Here is a 17465-nt window from a genome sequence, read left to right on the forward strand (position 1 = left end):
GTGGGTGGGGACCTGTCCTGGGCCTCGGTGGGCAGGTCCTGGGCCTCAGTGGGTGAGGACCTGTCCTGGGCCTCGGTGGTCAGGTCCTGGGCCTCAGTGGGAGAGGACCTGTTCTGGGCTTCGGTGGGTGGGGACCTGTCCTGGGCCTTGGTGGGCAGGTCCTGGGCCTCAGTGGGTGAGGATCTCTCCTGGGCCTCAGTGGGCAGGCCCACGGCCTCGGTGGGCGGAGACCTCTCCTGGGCTTCAGTGGGCAGGTCCTGGGCACAGGGACTGGGGGACTGGCAGGGGGAGTGGCTGAGGCCACTGGAAGCCGGTTGGGTCTGCTCCTCCACACCCAGGCAGGGCTGGGGGGCTTTGAGGCCGGCCCCAGGCTCCAGCCCCCAGGAGGGAAGTAGGGGTGTTGTAGCAGGCATGGGCTCTCCAGGGCAGCCCCTGCCAGGCCTGGGCACAGCCCCTGCTGAAGACTCTGCACTGGAGCCGAGCCCAGCCTCTGAGGCCATGGATGCAGGCAGCTCAGGCTCCCTTCCTTGGCTGAGCTCTGGGCTGGTGGCCAGATCCACTGCCCAGCTGCTAGTACTTGGAGGCTTTCCAGCATCTGGGGTCTCTGCAGGGAGGCCTTTGTCCCCCTGGCTCTCGAGCCCCCCAGCCCCATCATCTGTGTGCTGGAAGCCACTGCCAGGCCCTGGCTCAGGCCCTGAGGGTCCCCCTGCTGCTTCCTGCCCCTCTCCCCTGCCAGGTACAGGCTCTGAGGTGACATCTGCATCTCTCCCTGAGGCCATGAGGGTCACAGCTTCTGCCATCAGCTTCAGGTCTAAGGTGGGGCCTACTCCATCTTGCTGGGCCTGGTCCAAGGCTACAGGTTCTGCTTCTGGCTCTGCAGCCGATGGCTTTGCCACAGCCACTAATTCAGAAGCAGGCATCAGTCCTAGGGCCAGAACTGCCTCAGGAGCAGCGGGCGCTGTCCCTAGGGGGCAGCCTACTTCTTCCTGCAGGGTCTGAGGGGTTGCCATAGCAACAGGCTCCTGGCCTAAGGGAAGGGCTGCTTCTCTTTGCTGGGGAAGAGGTGTTGCCATAGAAACAGATTCCCGGTGTAAAGTGAGGCTGGCTTTTCTTTGCAGGGTCAGAGGAGTTGTCATAGAAACAGACTCCTGGCATAAAATGCATCCTTCGTACAGGGGCACAGGTGTTGCTGTAGCAACAGACTCCTGACCTGAGGTGAGGCCTGGGCCTACCTCCTCCTTTTCATTCTGAAGAGTCACTGACATAGCAAGCGAATCTGGGCATGGTATGAGGCTGACTTCTTCCTTCAGGGTTTGGGGTGTTTCTGTAGCAGCAATCCCATGGCCTAAGGTAGCACTCACTTCCTCCTGTAATGTCAGAGGTGTTGCCACAGCGACCTGGCCTAAGGTGAAGCCTTCTTCTGGCAGGAGCGGAGATGTTACCCTGGCAACATCCTCTTGCCCTACAGAGGAGTCTGCTGTTTCCTCCCCAGGCTGAGGTGGGCCTATGGCAGCTGGCTCTGGGCTCACACCAGGGCCTGCTTCTGCCGGCTGACTGTGTGGTGTTACTGCGGCAGCTGCCTCCTGGCCCAAGAGGAAGCCCTCTTCACCACGTGGCACCTGGGACGGCATTATTTCAGCAACCTCTCCTTTCAAGACCAGGGGTGTGGGCTCCTCCTGGCCCAAAGATGGGGCCCAATCCTCTTGCCTCTCCTCCACCTTGCCATCCTGGAGCAGGGTGCTGGGCTGGGCATGTGGCTCCCCACTGTACAGCCTCTCATCATCTGCCCCAGCATAGGAGGCTGAGTCTGAGTCGGAGGAGGCCGCCGAGGTGTCATCCCGGAAGGCGAAGGCCTCATCCATGCCCTCAATGATGGAGATGTCTGACAGCGACTGCAGGAAGGAAGCGGACGTGCTGTCATCCTCACCCTCCCCACCCAGGTCTCCGCCCGGGCCAGGAGCCTTGGCCTCCACCTTCTCCTCCTCCTCCGGAGTGGACAGCAGCATGACCTCTATTGCATCCACCTGGAAGATGAGGCTGCCTTGGAAGGGCAGGAGGGCTGCAGGGATCATTGGGTCATTTGCCAGAAAGTCCAGGTCAAAGAGATTCTCCTCCTGGCCCCAGGAAGAGCTGCTGTCAGCCGAGAGGCTGGATGCAGAGGAGTGGGGGTCTGGGGGCCCCGTAGCATGAGGCTCCTGCTCCCCGGCCGTGGTGGCTGGAGGAGAGAAGCCCCAGGCCGAGGGGAGGTCCAGCCCTTCCGCCGGGGCCAGCATGTTGAGGGAGCAGGATGGGGAGGAGGCCCAGCTGTCCCCATCTGCTGTGATGTAGGAGCCCGAGGGTGAGGTGGGCGGTGAGTCAAGCAGCTCTGCCTCAGAGTCACAGGCCTCCATGCACAGCCCGAGGCCTGGAGGCAGGGCACAGATGGTCTGCGGAGGGGTTGAGGGGGGCGTGAAGTAGGAATCGGAGTCTGGGTTAGGGCAAGGCACAGGAGGGTCATCCTGAGAACATAACTCAGGGGGTGGGTTCAGGTCGGTGTGCCCACCTGCCCAGTCCCTGAGCTCTTGGGGGGCTGCCCTGGGCAGTGGGGGAGGCCTGCACGTCTCCTCGCCCATCACAATCCGTGGTTCCAAAGCAGCTGGGAGGGAAGCCTCCACTGGCTGGCCCTCGGGAGGCACTGGGCTGGGGCTGCCCTCGGCTGGGAGTGCCCACGCCAATGGGGCCCGGCCTGGCCCTGCATCCCAGCTGGCTCCCTCAGGCTGGGGCCGGGCACCTGGCTTGCTGGGCAGGTACGTGACAGCCAGAGGAGTGGACCCTGGAGGTTGGGCACAGCGTTCCAGCTGGTCCCCACTTGGGGTGGTGGCAGCAGCAGCATCACAGGACAAATCTGTGGAGACAGAGGAAGAGATGGGAAAGGGCACAGGATCCGTGGGCTGGCCACACCACACAGAAGCAGCACTCCAAAGCTATGCTGCCTCTCCTTTCTCAGATGAGAGATAGGCTGAGAGTGAGGGGAGCCCAGAAGATGAGGTGGCCTTATGTTTGAAAGGGCTCAGAGGAGAGGGGGCCTGGGAGGATGAGGGAGAAAAGCAGCGGTGTGGACGGCATGAGGGAGGGATTTTAGGAGTTCTGACTGAGCACTGAGCAACTGGCTGCAGAGGCGGGGCGGCGCTGGGTGAGGGCAGAGGCCTGGAGGAGCTTTGCTGCAGGTTATAAGTGGACTCTTCCCATGGCTTTTCTCTGAGAAACTCCAGTAAAGATTTAACTTGCTTTCCCATCTCCTTTGGAGACTGGCTTGCTGCTTCTTTTTACTGTAATCTGGGCTGGGCCTCGCAGGAGAAGGTGAATCTGTGGGCAGCCCAGAGTCCTTCCTCTTGCCCTCCTCACCAGACCAGCCATATAAAGCAAGGCGAAGGGCCCGCCCTGGTTGTCAGGGTCCTGCATTGACTCCAGCTCTGTTCTGACCACATGGTGTGACTGGAGCAAATCTAGTCCATCCTGGGTCTCATTTATACTGGCTGTGGGGGGGAGGGGTTCCACCCTCCATCCCTGGCTCCTCCCATGCCCCCCCTCACCATCTACACTTAGGTTAACCTGCCAGGGCCTCACCAGGGCTTTGGCCCCTACCCCTGCTCCCCAGAACAAGTCCCTCTGGCACAGGGAGAAGGGGCCCAGGGTCCTGCATGCAGCCAAGTCTCTGGAGACTGGAAAGGTGGAGTGTCCCACTGAGACGTACCGGGGGTGCCACCAAGAAGAACAAGTTACCAAACCTCTCAGGTGTCTGGCCAGAAGGGCCGTGCAGGTGTGACATGACCTCTCACATGGGCACAGAAAGAGGAAGGCTGCCCTGTTCTGCAGGGCTGGCGCGGGGAAGCCATCTGGCTCACAGAGGGGCTGGGGAAGCTTCAGGCCTGCGATGGCAGCCACCCCAACGTGCCTTCTGAGAACCAATACGGCAGCCCGTGGGTACTACTGCACCTCCTCGGCACGGGCAGGGTCTGCCTCCCCTGCCGGGAACCAGAACAAGCGGGTGCACCCCAATGCCTTCACAGGGTGAGCCCCCTTCCTGCCCTGCCTCACACATCTCCCCTCCTGTTAGGCTCCACCGTGACACGGCCTCAGCACAGGCAGAGCTCAGTACCCACTTGTGGACCAAGCCACACCTCCACCTGACAGCTCTGCTGCACACGCATATGATCAAACACGGGCGTGTGCCGGGAAATACTCAGGAAGCCCAGGGGAGCAGGAGAGAGGCTCTCAGAGTTACACTACAGCCCAAACCTCTGCTAATGTTATTCCTCCTAGTTTATTTTTTATAGACTTGTATTCTATTAGCTGAGCTCATACTGCACACTCAATTTTGAACCTTGCTGTTTTTACCAACATTATCTCATACACATTTTTCAGTGACATTTACATGCTACTAAGCCTCATTTTCAAAGGCTGTCTGAGGTCCCATTTAAGGGGTGCCTACCAGCCCCCCAGCAGTCTGCACACCTGGACCTTCACCTACGTTTGAAGCATCTGCTGAAAGCCCTGCTGTTCCCACCAAAGGCTCAGGCCAGTCACTGCCCAAAAGAGAAGAAGGTAGGGGAGGTGGCAGCACAGAACAGCTGCCCAGGCTGAGTCCCTGGCTGCAGGGAGAGCAAGGCTCCAGACAGCCCTGGTCCAGTTCCACCACACTCCCTGTGTAACCTCCCACAATTACCAAACCTCTCTGTGCCTCAGCTTTCTCATCCGTAAAATCGGGTACAAGCCTGCTGGCAAGATCTCTGCTGAGCTTGAACGGAGAAGGGTGTGACCCTCCTGGCCAAGGCGCCTGTCTCTCCTCGGCAGGGCTGGCTGGCACGCATCCTCAGGCCGCACCACTCTGGGCTCCTGCAGGAGCTGGGAAGCCGGGTGCTGGGATGGCCAGGGGATCCTGAGAGGCTGGGGAGGGACTGAAACCCAACACCTGGCAGTGGGCGTGGCTGGTGAGGAGTGTAGGGTGGCACTGGGTATGCCGAGGCTGGGGCTCCTGGCACTGATCCCTGGTGTAGCCCTGCCCACTAGCGTGGGGCTCCAATGTCTTCTTGGTGGGGTGTTGGGGGAGCTGGACCAAGGTCAGAATGGAAGGGGGAAACTGAAGGCCAACGGTTTGTTCAAGGTCATCAAGTCAGTGGGAGCAGAGCCAGCACAAAACCCCAGACATGGGACCTGGAGGCCTGCACTGCATCCTCCCTACCCTCTACCGGCCCTGGGAGGGGCAGCCTGTGCGTCTCCTCAGCCTCTACACCCAACACTGGTCCATCCCCAGGGCCAAAGCCCTTGACTCCTTGCCCACTGAGCAAGGTGCCCTTGGCCATTTTTGAGCCATGACCAGCTAGGCAGCACCATCCACAGCGCCTGACCTGGACGCTGGAGGCCACCCGAGTACTGAGCTTCCCCAGATCCAAGACAGACCCCATCCGCCTCCACCAGCACTTGCTGACACAACCGCTCCAAGGACACCCAGATTGTCTGCACCCCTGCCACTGCTCTTCCGGCCTCTCTCTACTCCCTGCTGCCCTTCCCCCAGCGTCTCCTACATCCCAGACTCAACTCGGCCTTTTCTTTCTTAGCCCTCCCCTCGGCCTGGGCGTCCCCAGGCTCAAACTTAGTGCTGCTGCTCATCTTGGGCGGTGATCAATCCGCCCACCCCCCTTCCCAGTTCGCCGGTCCCCTGGGGCAGCCTTCGGGCATCCAGGCGGGCAGGCGCCCCTGCCCTGCCCGGCGCGGGGCCCCAGTGGCGCCAGGATGCAGTTCCGAACACCTTCCAGGCTCTCCACTCCCTGGAGGCCGGACGAGAGAGCTCGGCTTTTAGGGTCGCCGCTGGCTCGCCGCCCGGAGCCTCCGCTCCTTGCCACCTCACGGGCCGCCCTGCCCCGCCCGGGCCGCAGCTCTTCGCAGACAATGGGGCATGGCGCCCGGCCTCCAGCCGGGATACACGACTCGCTCCGGCGCCCGAGTCCCGGGACACCGCCCCTCCGACACTCCCTGGTCGCACCCCTCCCCCGCATCCCTTCCGAGTGGGACAGGGGGTGGGTGTGCAGGCTCCAGGTGGAGGGAGGCAAGGACCCGAGAGGATGGGGACGGCAGGGCGGCCGAGGAGGGAGAGGTGGCGAGGAGTAGGGGGGTCGGGGACGGCAGGGGGCAGAGCATCCGGCGCCGGACTGCAGACGGGCGCGCCGAACTCAGGGCCAAAGACTCACCTGTGCGCGGGCCAGGGCCGCCCGCCTCCGGCAGAAGCAGCTCCGCGCGGGCCGCCTCCCCAGGCATGGCCTGGCCGTGCACCCGCCGGGCCGGCAGTCAGTCAGTACGTCGGCGGGTCGGCCGGTCAGTGCGTGCGGCAGCCCGCGGAGTCTGCGAGGCCACCGCCCCTCCGCCTGGAGGGAGGAGGGGGTCGCGTGACGTCAGGACCCCGCCCGCCTGGCGTCCCGAGTGAGCTTGTGCGCGCGCGTGCCAGGCGCTGCGGCGGGCGCGGGGCGCAGAGTGGGCGGGGCGGCACAGCCTCCCCTTTCCCGACACTTAACCCGGGTGCTGCGGCGAACGGAGCAAGTGCACCGGCCTACCGGCTCAGTGAGGCGGCCACCCCATGAGGGTACGGCGCCTGAGGCGGCTGCACTGGCCCCGGGTGGGCGGCATCCCTCAGCAGGCCTGGACAGAGGCAGGGGCGACGCCGAGGGCTGGGCTGGGAGGGCACGCCGCGAGGGGCTGGGCACGTGTCCTGCCCTGTCGCGACCTCAGTGTGAAGGAGATTCAGAAAGCAAAGGGCCGCGGAGCCGCTTGCGCCCTGCGGATACGCAGAGGGTGTGTGAAGGGCCAGGAGGGGACCTTAGCCATTATCAGCCGGGCTCCTCCAGACCCAAGGTGAGCTGCAGCGGGCGGGGGAATCCCACGCGATTGGCTGATCCTAGCTGTCGTCGGTCTCCTCGGAAACGGCCTCCCGTCCCCAAGGCAACCAGGGACTGCGGGAGCACTGGCAGGGAAGGAGGCCCAAGACCGCTCCCTGAGCCCTGGGTCTCCACAGCGCTCTATAGCTCGGTTATTTGTCCTCCCAGCCCCTCAGTTCTCTAGGTACTAGAAAGAAACGACAAGAGATGCGCCTTCTTCTGTTCTTGGCAGCCGCCACGGCCACAGCCTCCAGAATAAAAACTTTCCCCTTTGCCTTCCCGAAATGCACTTTTTGCTTCCACACAGCCCACTCCACCACCCAGATTCACTGAGCACCCACCCTGTGCCAGGCACGGGGAGGCAGAGATGAATGAAACATTGTTACCAACCAGAGCTCGCAGATAGTGGGGAAAACGGGAATCAGAACACACCATTGTTGTAGGGTGTATGTTTCCTCCATCCTCAGTCCTCTGCTCTGCTGGCTACCCTTCGAGCTCATGAACCAGGGACCACCCTGACTCTCCCCCAGGCCCAGCCTCCCCATTCAACGCTGCCCATCTAGCTGCCTGCTGGGCATCTCACCCCCTGTACCCGAGGCACCAAAACCCACCATGGCCAAACCTAAGCCCAGTATCCTTCCACAAAGCTGATATGAAGCCTGCATTCTTTCTCAGTCAGCAAACCCATCCATCTATCCATCCTGGTTGCTCAACCAGAAATGCAGGACATTCATTCTCTTCCTTTCCTTCACACTTTCCACTTAAGGACTATCATCTTCACCTCTCAACTATTTCTAAATTGCCTCTTATGATCCTTATTCCATTGCCTTACCTGAATCCTTCATAACCTCAACTGCTCTGACAGCTGCCTTCCATCTTGCCATCCACTACTGATTTTTCAGAAACCAAATCTGATCATGTCACCCATGGGTTTTTAAAACCCTTCAGTGGGGATTGAGGGGCTTCCAGTCCAGACAAGATGGCATAGACTTGTCTCTCTCTGTTCTTCCCTATTAAGTACAACTATAAATCCAAGAAATAACTCGAGACAACCAACAGAGAACTCTCAAAAATGAAAAGAGAAAGGTGAGCTGGTATGGACCCCAGAACCAGAGGAACAACATAGAGGCAGGGTATCTTATGACTCCCCACCCAACAGAAGAAGGTGAACCTGCTAGCGTTTTCCTATCCTCAGTCTACCAACAGAAGACTAGGTAGGCTTATTTATCCTTGTATGGGGTTAGAGTCCACTGACAACACCAGGCAAGCCTGGTAGAACTGGCAAGGGGGGTCAATAGGAAGCTCAGCTGACCAGGGCCAAGCATCTTCCTAGCCCACTGAGCCTGAGATGTTCCCCACCCCTGCCCAAAGACACTGTGTAGGTGAGGGTATTGGCAAAGAGGATCTAGCCACAACAAGTACCCAGCCTATGAAGTGCTCTCCATCTCTGAGGGCTAGAGACTCCCTTCCCCCACCTAAAGACACAAGCCTGAGGAAGCACCTTCCACCCCTTCAAACAGCACCAACAGGGACCAGTAGGAGACCTGGTGGTATGAGAAAAACCAAGCTGACCAACATAGCCTGACAAAGGTTCTGAAAATTAGATTGTTACTGGAACCACAGACCATAAAAGTAGCCCAGGACTCGCATGTTAAACCTAAACAGGGTGATTGCCTGCTAAAATAAAAAAAAATTAACATAATAGTCAAACGGTCCAGGATACAATAAAAAAACACCACCCATCATACAAAGAACCAGGAAAATCACAACTACAATGAAAAAAGTCAATCAATTGAAACCAACACTGAGAATAAGGTGCTAGAATTATCTGACAAAGATTTTAAAAAACCATCATTAAAAAATGATTCAACATACAATAACACCAAATGAACAAAAATAAAATCTTAGTAAAGAAACAGATGTTATATTAAAAAAAAAAAAAGCCAAATGGAAATTATAGACAAATACAGAACAATCACACAAAAGAAAAACTCACTGGATGGACTTACTAGTAGGTAAAGATAACAGCAGATAGAATCAGTGAAATTGAGGACAAATAAATAGAAATTACCCAACTGAACAACAAAAAGAAAACTGTCTGAAAAAAAATTGAGCAGAGGCCCATGAACTTGTGCAATAACAAGAGATCCATTATATTACTGCAGTCTCAGAAAAAGAGAAGAAAAAGATTGGGGCTGAAAAAAGTATTTGAAGAAATAATGGCTGAAACTTCCCAAATTAAGCAAAAGTTTCAGATTCAAGTAGCTGAGCAAACCTCAAAAAAGGGTAAACCCAAAGAAATCCGTGTCAAGCCACATCATAAACTTCTGAAAACTAGAGACAAAGAAAAAATCTTGAAAGCACCCAGAGAGAAATGACCCATTGGAACACCAATTAGAATGACAATGGATTTCTCATATGAAACCGTGGAGGCTAGAAGGAAGTGGCACAATATTTTTCAAGTGCTGAAAGAAAAGAAACTATCCTTCAGGAATGAAGGAGAGAAATAAAGACATTCTTAGAGGAAGGAAAACTAAAGGAATTTGTCGCTAGTAGACCTAGCCTTAAAGAACAACTAAAGGAAGTTGTTCAGACAGAAAGGAAATGCTAAAAGAAGGAATCTTGGAGCAACAGGAAGGAAGAAAGAATGATGAAAAAAGTATAAATATAAGTAAATACAATAGACAACCCTTTTCCTAAAGCATATGTGATAACTGAAGCAAAAAATTTATAACACCACCTGATACTCAGGACAACAATATTTAAAGTTAAGGAAGGTAAAAGGGATTGAAATGGAAGTAAAGTGGTAAAATATTGATACCAGCAGATTGTGACCATCCCACATATGTATATTTTAATACCCAGAGCAACCACTGAGAAAACGATCTAAAGTGGTACAAACAAAAATTATAAATGAGTCAAGATGGAGTCCTAAAAAAATGTTCAAGGAATCCACAGGAAAGCAAGAAAAGAGAAAGAAAGAGCAAGAAACAGTGGCAGAAGACACAAACTGACAGATTTAATATGTCAATAATTATCTAAATGTAAATGGGCTAATACACAAAAGGCAGAGATGGCAACGTGGATTTAAAAAAAGTTGTTTACATGAAAATCACTTCAAATTTAACATAGATAGATTTAAAGTAAGAGAACAGAAAAAGATATAACATGCAAACACAAGTCAAACAAACAAAACCAAGCAGGAGTGACTATATTAATAACTGATAAAGTAGACTTCAGAGCAAAGAAAATTACCAGAGACAAAGAAGGACATTATATAATGACATAGTTTATAATGGATCTATTCATTAGGAAGACTTAATGATCCTAATGCTATGCACCAAACAACAGAGCCTCAAAATACATGAACAAAATTATTAGAGCTGAAAAGAGAGACAAATCCACAATTACAAGTGAAGACTTCAACTCATCCTTCTCAGTAACTGATGGAATTACTAGACAGAAAATCAGCAAGAATGTAGAAGATTTAAACAACACAATCAACCGATAGGTCTATATATAGACTATGCTACTGAACAACAGCAGAATATATATATTTTTAAAGCACCTATGGGACATTCCCCAAGATAGAGCAAATCCTGGGTCATAAAACAAACATCAACATATTTAAAAGAGTTGAAATCATACAAAGTATGTACTCAAATCACAATGGACTCAAACTAGAAATCAATAACAGAAAGACAACAGGAAAATCTCTAGACAATTCTAAATAATCCATGGGTTACAGAAGCAATCTCCAAGGAATTTTAAAAAACAAACCAAACATAAAACTGAATGCAAATAACACAGAATATCAAAATATGTGCTATGCAATGTAGCTAGAGCAGTGTTGAAACATTTATTGCACACTAGAAAAGAGGAAAGGTCACACATTATTAATCTAAATTCCTTCCTCAAGAAACTAGAAAAAGAAGACCAAAATAAACTAAATAAGCAGAAACAAATAAAAAAAAAAGAAGACCAGAAATCAATGAAATTGAAAACAGAAAAATAGAGGAAATTAATGAAACAAAAACATGGTTCTTTTTATTTTAAAAAATCAGTACAATTGATAAACCTCTAGTAAGACTGATAAGAAAATAAATTTTAAAAAAAGGAGATGAAAAAGGGTATATTACTACAGATCCTAACTCATTTTATGAGGCAAAAAATACTGACACCAACACAAGACAAAGATAGAACTAAGACGTAAAAATTCCCAATTTTTAAAATACTAGCAAATCAAATCCAACAATGTATAAAAAGAATTATACACCATGACCAAGTTGAATTTATTTCAGGTATGCAAGGCTGGTTCAATATTTGAAAATCAGTCAATATAATCCACCATTATCAACAGGCTAAAGTGGAAAAATGATACGATTCTATCAATTGACACATACACAAAACATTTTACATAATCCAACACCCATCTGTGATTTAAAAAAAAAGCCTCTCAGCAAGTTAGGAATCGATAGATGGGAACTACCTCAACCTGATAAAGGTCATCTACAAAAAAACCTTACAACTAACATCATATTTGATAGTGAAAGACGGACTGCTTTTCCTCTAAGATTGGGAATAAAACAAGGAAGACTACTCTCACCACTCTTATTCAACATAGTACTGCAAGTTCTAGTCCTGCAATAAGGCAAGAAAAATAAAAGGCAAATTAACTTCCACATTAACAGTGTGAGGAGCTCTGCTGACCCACTCCCCAGTAAAACTGGTGAAAATTATTAATCACGATCCAGGCATGATCCCTCATAACCATCAAAGACTGTTTTTTTGTTTAAACTTTTTCTTGGGTTTTTATAAAAGTGGTCTCATACAATATTTGTCCTTTTGTGATTGACTTATTTCCCTCAGCATAATGCCCTCCAGGTTCATCCATGTTATGAATATTTTGCTGATTCATCATTGTTCTTTGTCATCGCATAGTATTCCACTGTGCATATATACTATAATTTGTTTATCCATTCATCTGTTGATGGGTACTTAGGTTGTTTCCATGTTTTTGCTATTGTGAATAATGCTGCAATGAACATGGGTGTGCATATGTCTATTCGTGTGACAGCTCTTATTTCTCCAGGATATATTCCTAAGAAAAAATCCAAACATAGAAAAAAACAATCTTTGATGGTTATGAGGGAGGGGAGTGTGGGGAGGGGAAATCACTAACTAGATAGTAGACAACTGTTAACTTTTGTCAAAGGAAAGACAACACACAATACAGGGAAAGTCAGCACTTGACCAAGGCAAAGTCATAGAAGCTTCTTAGACACATCCAAACACCTTGAAGGACTGAGTTACTGGGGCTGAGGGCTGGGGACCAAGGTCTCATGGGACATCTAGGTCAATTGGCATAACATACTTGATAGAGAAAATGTTCTACATCCTACTTTGGTGAGTAGCATCTGGGGCCCTGAAAGCTTGCAAGCAGCCATCTGAGATACATCTATTGGTCCCAGTACATTTGAGAGAATGATGAAAACCAAAGACACAAGGAAAATATTGTCCAAAGAAATAATGGACCGCATGAACCACAGGCTCCACCAGCCTGAGCCCAGAAGAACTAGATGGTGCTGGCTACCACCACCAACCGCTCTGAGATCACAATACAGGGTCCCTGGCAGAGCGGGAGAAAAATGTAGAACAAAATTCAAATTCACAAAAAAAGACCAGACTTACTGGTCTGATGGTGACTGGAAGAACCCCCAAGACTATGGCCCCTGGTCACTCTGCTAACTCAGAACTGAAGCCACTCCTGAAGTCCATCTTTTAGCCAAAGATTAGACAGGCCTATAAAACAAACAATAATACACGTGAGGAACGTGCGTCTTAGTTCAATCAAGTATACGAGACCAAATGGGCAACACCTGACAAAAAACAGATGCGAAGGTAGGAAGGGACAGAAAAACTGGATGAACACTGAGAACCCAGGGTTGATGGGAAAAGAGTGTTGACACATTGTGGGGATTGCAACTAATGTCATAAAACAATTGGCGTATAAAATTTTTGAATGAAGAACTAATTTGCATTGTGAACTTTACCTAAAACACACACACAGACATACAAAATTCAAACAGGTCAAAGTCCTAAATGTAAGAGTAAAAATTATAACTCTTAGAAGGGAAAACTTCATGACCTTGGGATTCAGCAAAGGATTCTTAGATATGACACCAAGAGTATGAGCAATAACAATAGATAAATTGGACTTCAAAAAAATTAAAAACTTTGTTCCTCCAAGGACACCATCAAGAAAGTAAAAAGACAACCTACATATCGGGAAAAAATATTTGCAAATCATATATCTGATAAAAGACTTGTATCTAGAATAAAGAACTCTTACAACAACTAATAAAAAGACAAAAAACCTGATTCAAAAATGGATAAAAGACCTGAAGAGATATTTCTCCAAAGAAGATATACAAATGGCCAATAAGCAGTGAAAATACCCTGAACATCATTAGTCATCAGGGAAATGCAAATCAAAACCACAATGTGATACCACTTTACTCACTAGGATGGGTAGAATGAAAACGTTGGATAAGTCTTGGTGAGGATGTGAAATCAGAACACTCATGACTGGTGGGAATGTAAAATGCTGCAGCTGCTTTGAAAACAAGTCTGGCAGTTCCTCAAATGATGAGTTACCATATAACCCACTAATTCCATCCCTAGGTGTGATAATTAAGATTGTGTGTCAACTTGGCTGGGCCATGATTCTCCGTGTTTTAATGTAATCACTCCCATGATTGAATATACTGTGAGTAGCCAATCAGATGAAAGGGAGTCTCCTTAGGGGTGCAGCCCACATCTGTATATAAGCAGACGTTCTGGCTTTTTGCTCTCTCTGGATCCTGCGGCTGCTTCCTGTCGTCTCATCTCCCGTTCTTGGGACTTGAGCTGTCAGCTTATCTGCCGAACCTAGGATTCGTCGATCTGCACAGCCTGGGAGTGGGAGCCCTGCTCTCTGACCTTCCGATCTTGGGCTTGCCAGCTTCTGCAGCTGTGTGACTTGGGAGAGGCCTCTACCCTCATCCACGGACTTGGGATGTTCTAGCTTCTACAATCACGTGAGCTGTTTCCTTGATATAATCTCTCCCTCTATATATACACACTTTACTGGTTTTGCTTCTCTAGAGAACCGAGCCTAAGACACTAGGTATATATACCTGAGAGAACTGAAAACATATGTTCACAAACAACTTGTATATGAATGTTTATAGCAGCATTATTCATAACAGCCAATGTCCATCAATGGATGAACAAATTGTGGTATATCCAATACAATGGAATTATTATTCAGTAATAAAAAAGAACGAGGTACTGACATGCTACAACATGGATGAACCTTGAAGTTATGCTAAATGAAAGAAGTCACAAAAGACCACATACTATATGATTCCATTCATACAAGTTTAGGGAACTCTATAGACTGAAAGTAGATTATTAGTTGCTTAGGGCTGAGAGGAGGGAAGTGAGGAAGTAGGGGGTGATAGCTAAAGGGTATAGGGTTTCCTTTTGAAATGATAAAATGTTCTAAAATTGACTGTGGTGATGGTTGCACATATCTGTGAATAAATTAAAAACCACTGAATTGTACACTTTAAATGGGTGAATAGTACAGTGTGTGAATGATGTTTCAATAAAGTTGTTTTAAAAAAGAAATAAAAGGCATACAGATTAGAAAGGATTAAAGAAAAATGTTCCTCTTTGCAGAGAACATGATCATCTACATACAAAATCCAGAAGAATTTACAAACAAAAAACATGAAATAAGGGAGTAACAAGGTCACAGGATACAAGATCAATGTACAAAAATCAATTCTATTTCTATATAATAACAATGAACATATGGACACCAAAATTAAAAATACCATTTACAATCACTCCAAAGAAAATAAAATATTTTGGTATAAGTGTCAGAAAACATGTACAAGATCTGTATGCTGATAATCACAAAACACTGATGAAAGCAATCAAAGACAGCCTAAATGAAGAAGCATACTATATTCATGGATTGGAAAACTCAACAAAGTGAAGGTGTTGATTCTCCCTAAATTGATTTATAGGTCTAATGCAATTCCTATTCAAGGTCAAGTAAGGTTTTCATAAACACAGACAAGCTTACTCTAAAACTGACATGGAAAGAAAAGGAACTAAACTGTAGGGGGCAGTGAGTTTGTTAATGGGGGAAGAACAACTCAGAAAAGGCGGATGAGAATGGTTGTGCAACTCGAATGTAATCAATGTCACTGAATTGTACGTGTAGAACTGCTGAATTGGTGTATGTTTTGCAGTGCATGTTTTCAACAACAAAAATAAAGGCAAACAAACTAGACAAGCTAAAACAATCTTGAAAAAGAATAAAGTATAGAAGGAATCACTATTCACAATATGAATGCCTACCTTACAGTTACTGTAATCAAGACAGTGTGGTAATGACAGAGAAAGACACATGGATCACTGGAACAGATACAGAACCCAGAAACAGTTCCACAGAAATATGCCCAAATGATTTCTGAAGCAAGTCAGTAGAGGAAGGTTAGCCTTTGAACAACTGGATGTCCATAGGCAAAAAATAACCCTCAACCTAAGTCTCATGCCTTATTAAAAAATTAGTTCAAAATGGATCGTGGACTTACATGTAAAACATAAAACTGTAATACTTTTCGAAATAAACATAGGCAAAAACATTTAGGACCTCGGGCTAGGCAATGAGTATTTAGACTTGACACCAAAGGCATGATCCAGACAAGGAAAAACTGATAAACTGGGACTTCATCAAAATTTAAAGCTTTTGCTCTGTGAAAGATCCTGTTAAAGGATGAAAAGACAAGCTACAAACTTGTAGAAAACATTTGCAAATCACGTATCTGATAAATATCCAAAATGTATAAAAAACTTTCCCCCCTGAGACTATAGCCCCTGGACACCCTAACTCAGAACTGAAGCCATTCCTGAAGTCTACCTTTTTGCCAAAGATTAGACAAGCATATAAAATAACACACATTAAGAATGTGCTTTTTAGTTCAATCAAGTGTACAAGATCACATGGGCAACAGCTGCCCAAAATCAAAGAGAAGGCAGGAAGGGACAGGAAAACTGGGTGGACCCAGGAACCCAGGGAGGAAAGGGAAAGGGGGAGAGTGCTGACACACTGTGGGGACTGCAACCAATGTCACAAAACAATTGTGTATAAATTTTTAAATGAGAAACTAATTTGCACCATAAACTTTCACCTACCTAAAGCACGATAAAATTAAAAAAAAAATCAGAACTCAACAGTAAAAAAGCAAACAATCCAACTAGAATATGGGCAAAGACATGAAGAGCATTTCACTCTAGAAAACACAGATGGCCAAAAAGCACATGAAAGATGTTCAACATCATGAGCCATTTCAAACAAAAAAAAACCCCAAACCTGTTGTCATCAAGTCGATTCCAACTCATAGCGACCCTACAGGATAGAGCAGAACTGCCCCATAGGGTTTCCAAAGAACGGCTGGTGGATTTGAACTGCCAACCTTTAGTTTAGCAGCCGTACCTCTTAACCACTTTGCCATCATGGGCCACTAGGGAAATGCAAATTAAAACCACAATGAGGTAACACTACACACCTACAACGGTTTAAAGTGGTTAACACCAAATGCTGACAAGGTTGCAGAGAAACTAGATTCCTCATACATTGCTGGTAGAAAAGTGAAATGGTGCAGCTGCTCTGGAAAAGTCTGGCAGTCTTTAAAAACTAAACACGCCAACTACTGAAGACTTAGCAATACTACGCGGGCATTTATCAGAGAAATAACATGTTCACACAAAAACCTGGACACACATTTCATAGCCAGTAAACTGTGTTACCTCTACCGTGAATGAACTATTGACACATAAACAACTTGGATGAACCTTGAGAATCATGCTTAATGAAAAAAGCCAATTCTAAGAGGTTACATACGTATGATTCCATTTACATAACAATCTTGAAGTGACAAAAATACAGAATGTAGATCAGTGGTAGCCAGGGTAAGGACAAGGGGTGGTGGTGGGAGTAACAAGAGGGATCCTGTGGTGATGGAAATGTTCTGCATCCTGACTTTTATTAACACCAATGTCCTGGCTTGATAAAGGTAGTCCTTGACTTAGGACCAGGCTCCGTTCAGACGATTCCATCATCAGTTCTGACGTAAGTTGAATACCTCATTTTTAAAAAAGTGTTCATTATTGCCTTTTATTATCAGTATCTTTATAAATCCGATCTTTGTCTTTGGGGATTGGCAACATTACATATAAACTTAGATATATTTTAATACATACATACATACAAAAAAATCATAAAAATTTACACCGATCCTAAAGAACAGATGGATGACGTTGGCATTTCATCAGTTGCGGTAATAACTCTACTAGGAAGTAATTTGGATAGGAAGGTTCTGGATCATCTGGATTACCCCTGGGGTTGGGGATGGCATTTCTAGTCAGAAAATTAGCAACAGTTGTCTGTACAGGCCTTTTCTTTTTTTCTTCATATATTTTGCTGTAACATCTCACTGC

General features: G+C 48.2%; 1 protein-coding gene across 1 annotated transcript in view; it reads right to left on the reverse strand.

Annotated features, from left to right (window-relative positions):
- The window catches only part of NACAD (NAC alpha domain containing), a 10793-nt gene extending 4499 nt beyond the window's left edge, over positions 1 to 6294 (reverse strand). The window contains exons 1-2 of the mRNA XM_004386115.1: positions 6228 to 6294; positions 24 to 2884 (exon numbers count right to left, since the gene is read on the reverse strand). Coding sequence (XP_004386172.1) covers positions 24 to 2884; positions 6228 to 6294 — 2928 coding nt within the window. The remainder of the gene's footprint in view (positions 1 to 23; positions 2885 to 6227) is intronic.
- Positions 6295 to 17465: the final 11171 nt, after the last annotated feature.

This window comes from Trichechus manatus, unplaced genomic scaffold (genome assembly GCF_000243295.1).
Source record: "Trichechus manatus latirostris isolate Lorelei unplaced genomic scaffold, TriManLat1.0 scaffold00155, whole genome shotgun sequence".
NCBI classification, from domain to species: domain Eukaryota; kingdom Metazoa; phylum Chordata; class Mammalia; order Sirenia; family Trichechidae; genus Trichechus; species Trichechus manatus.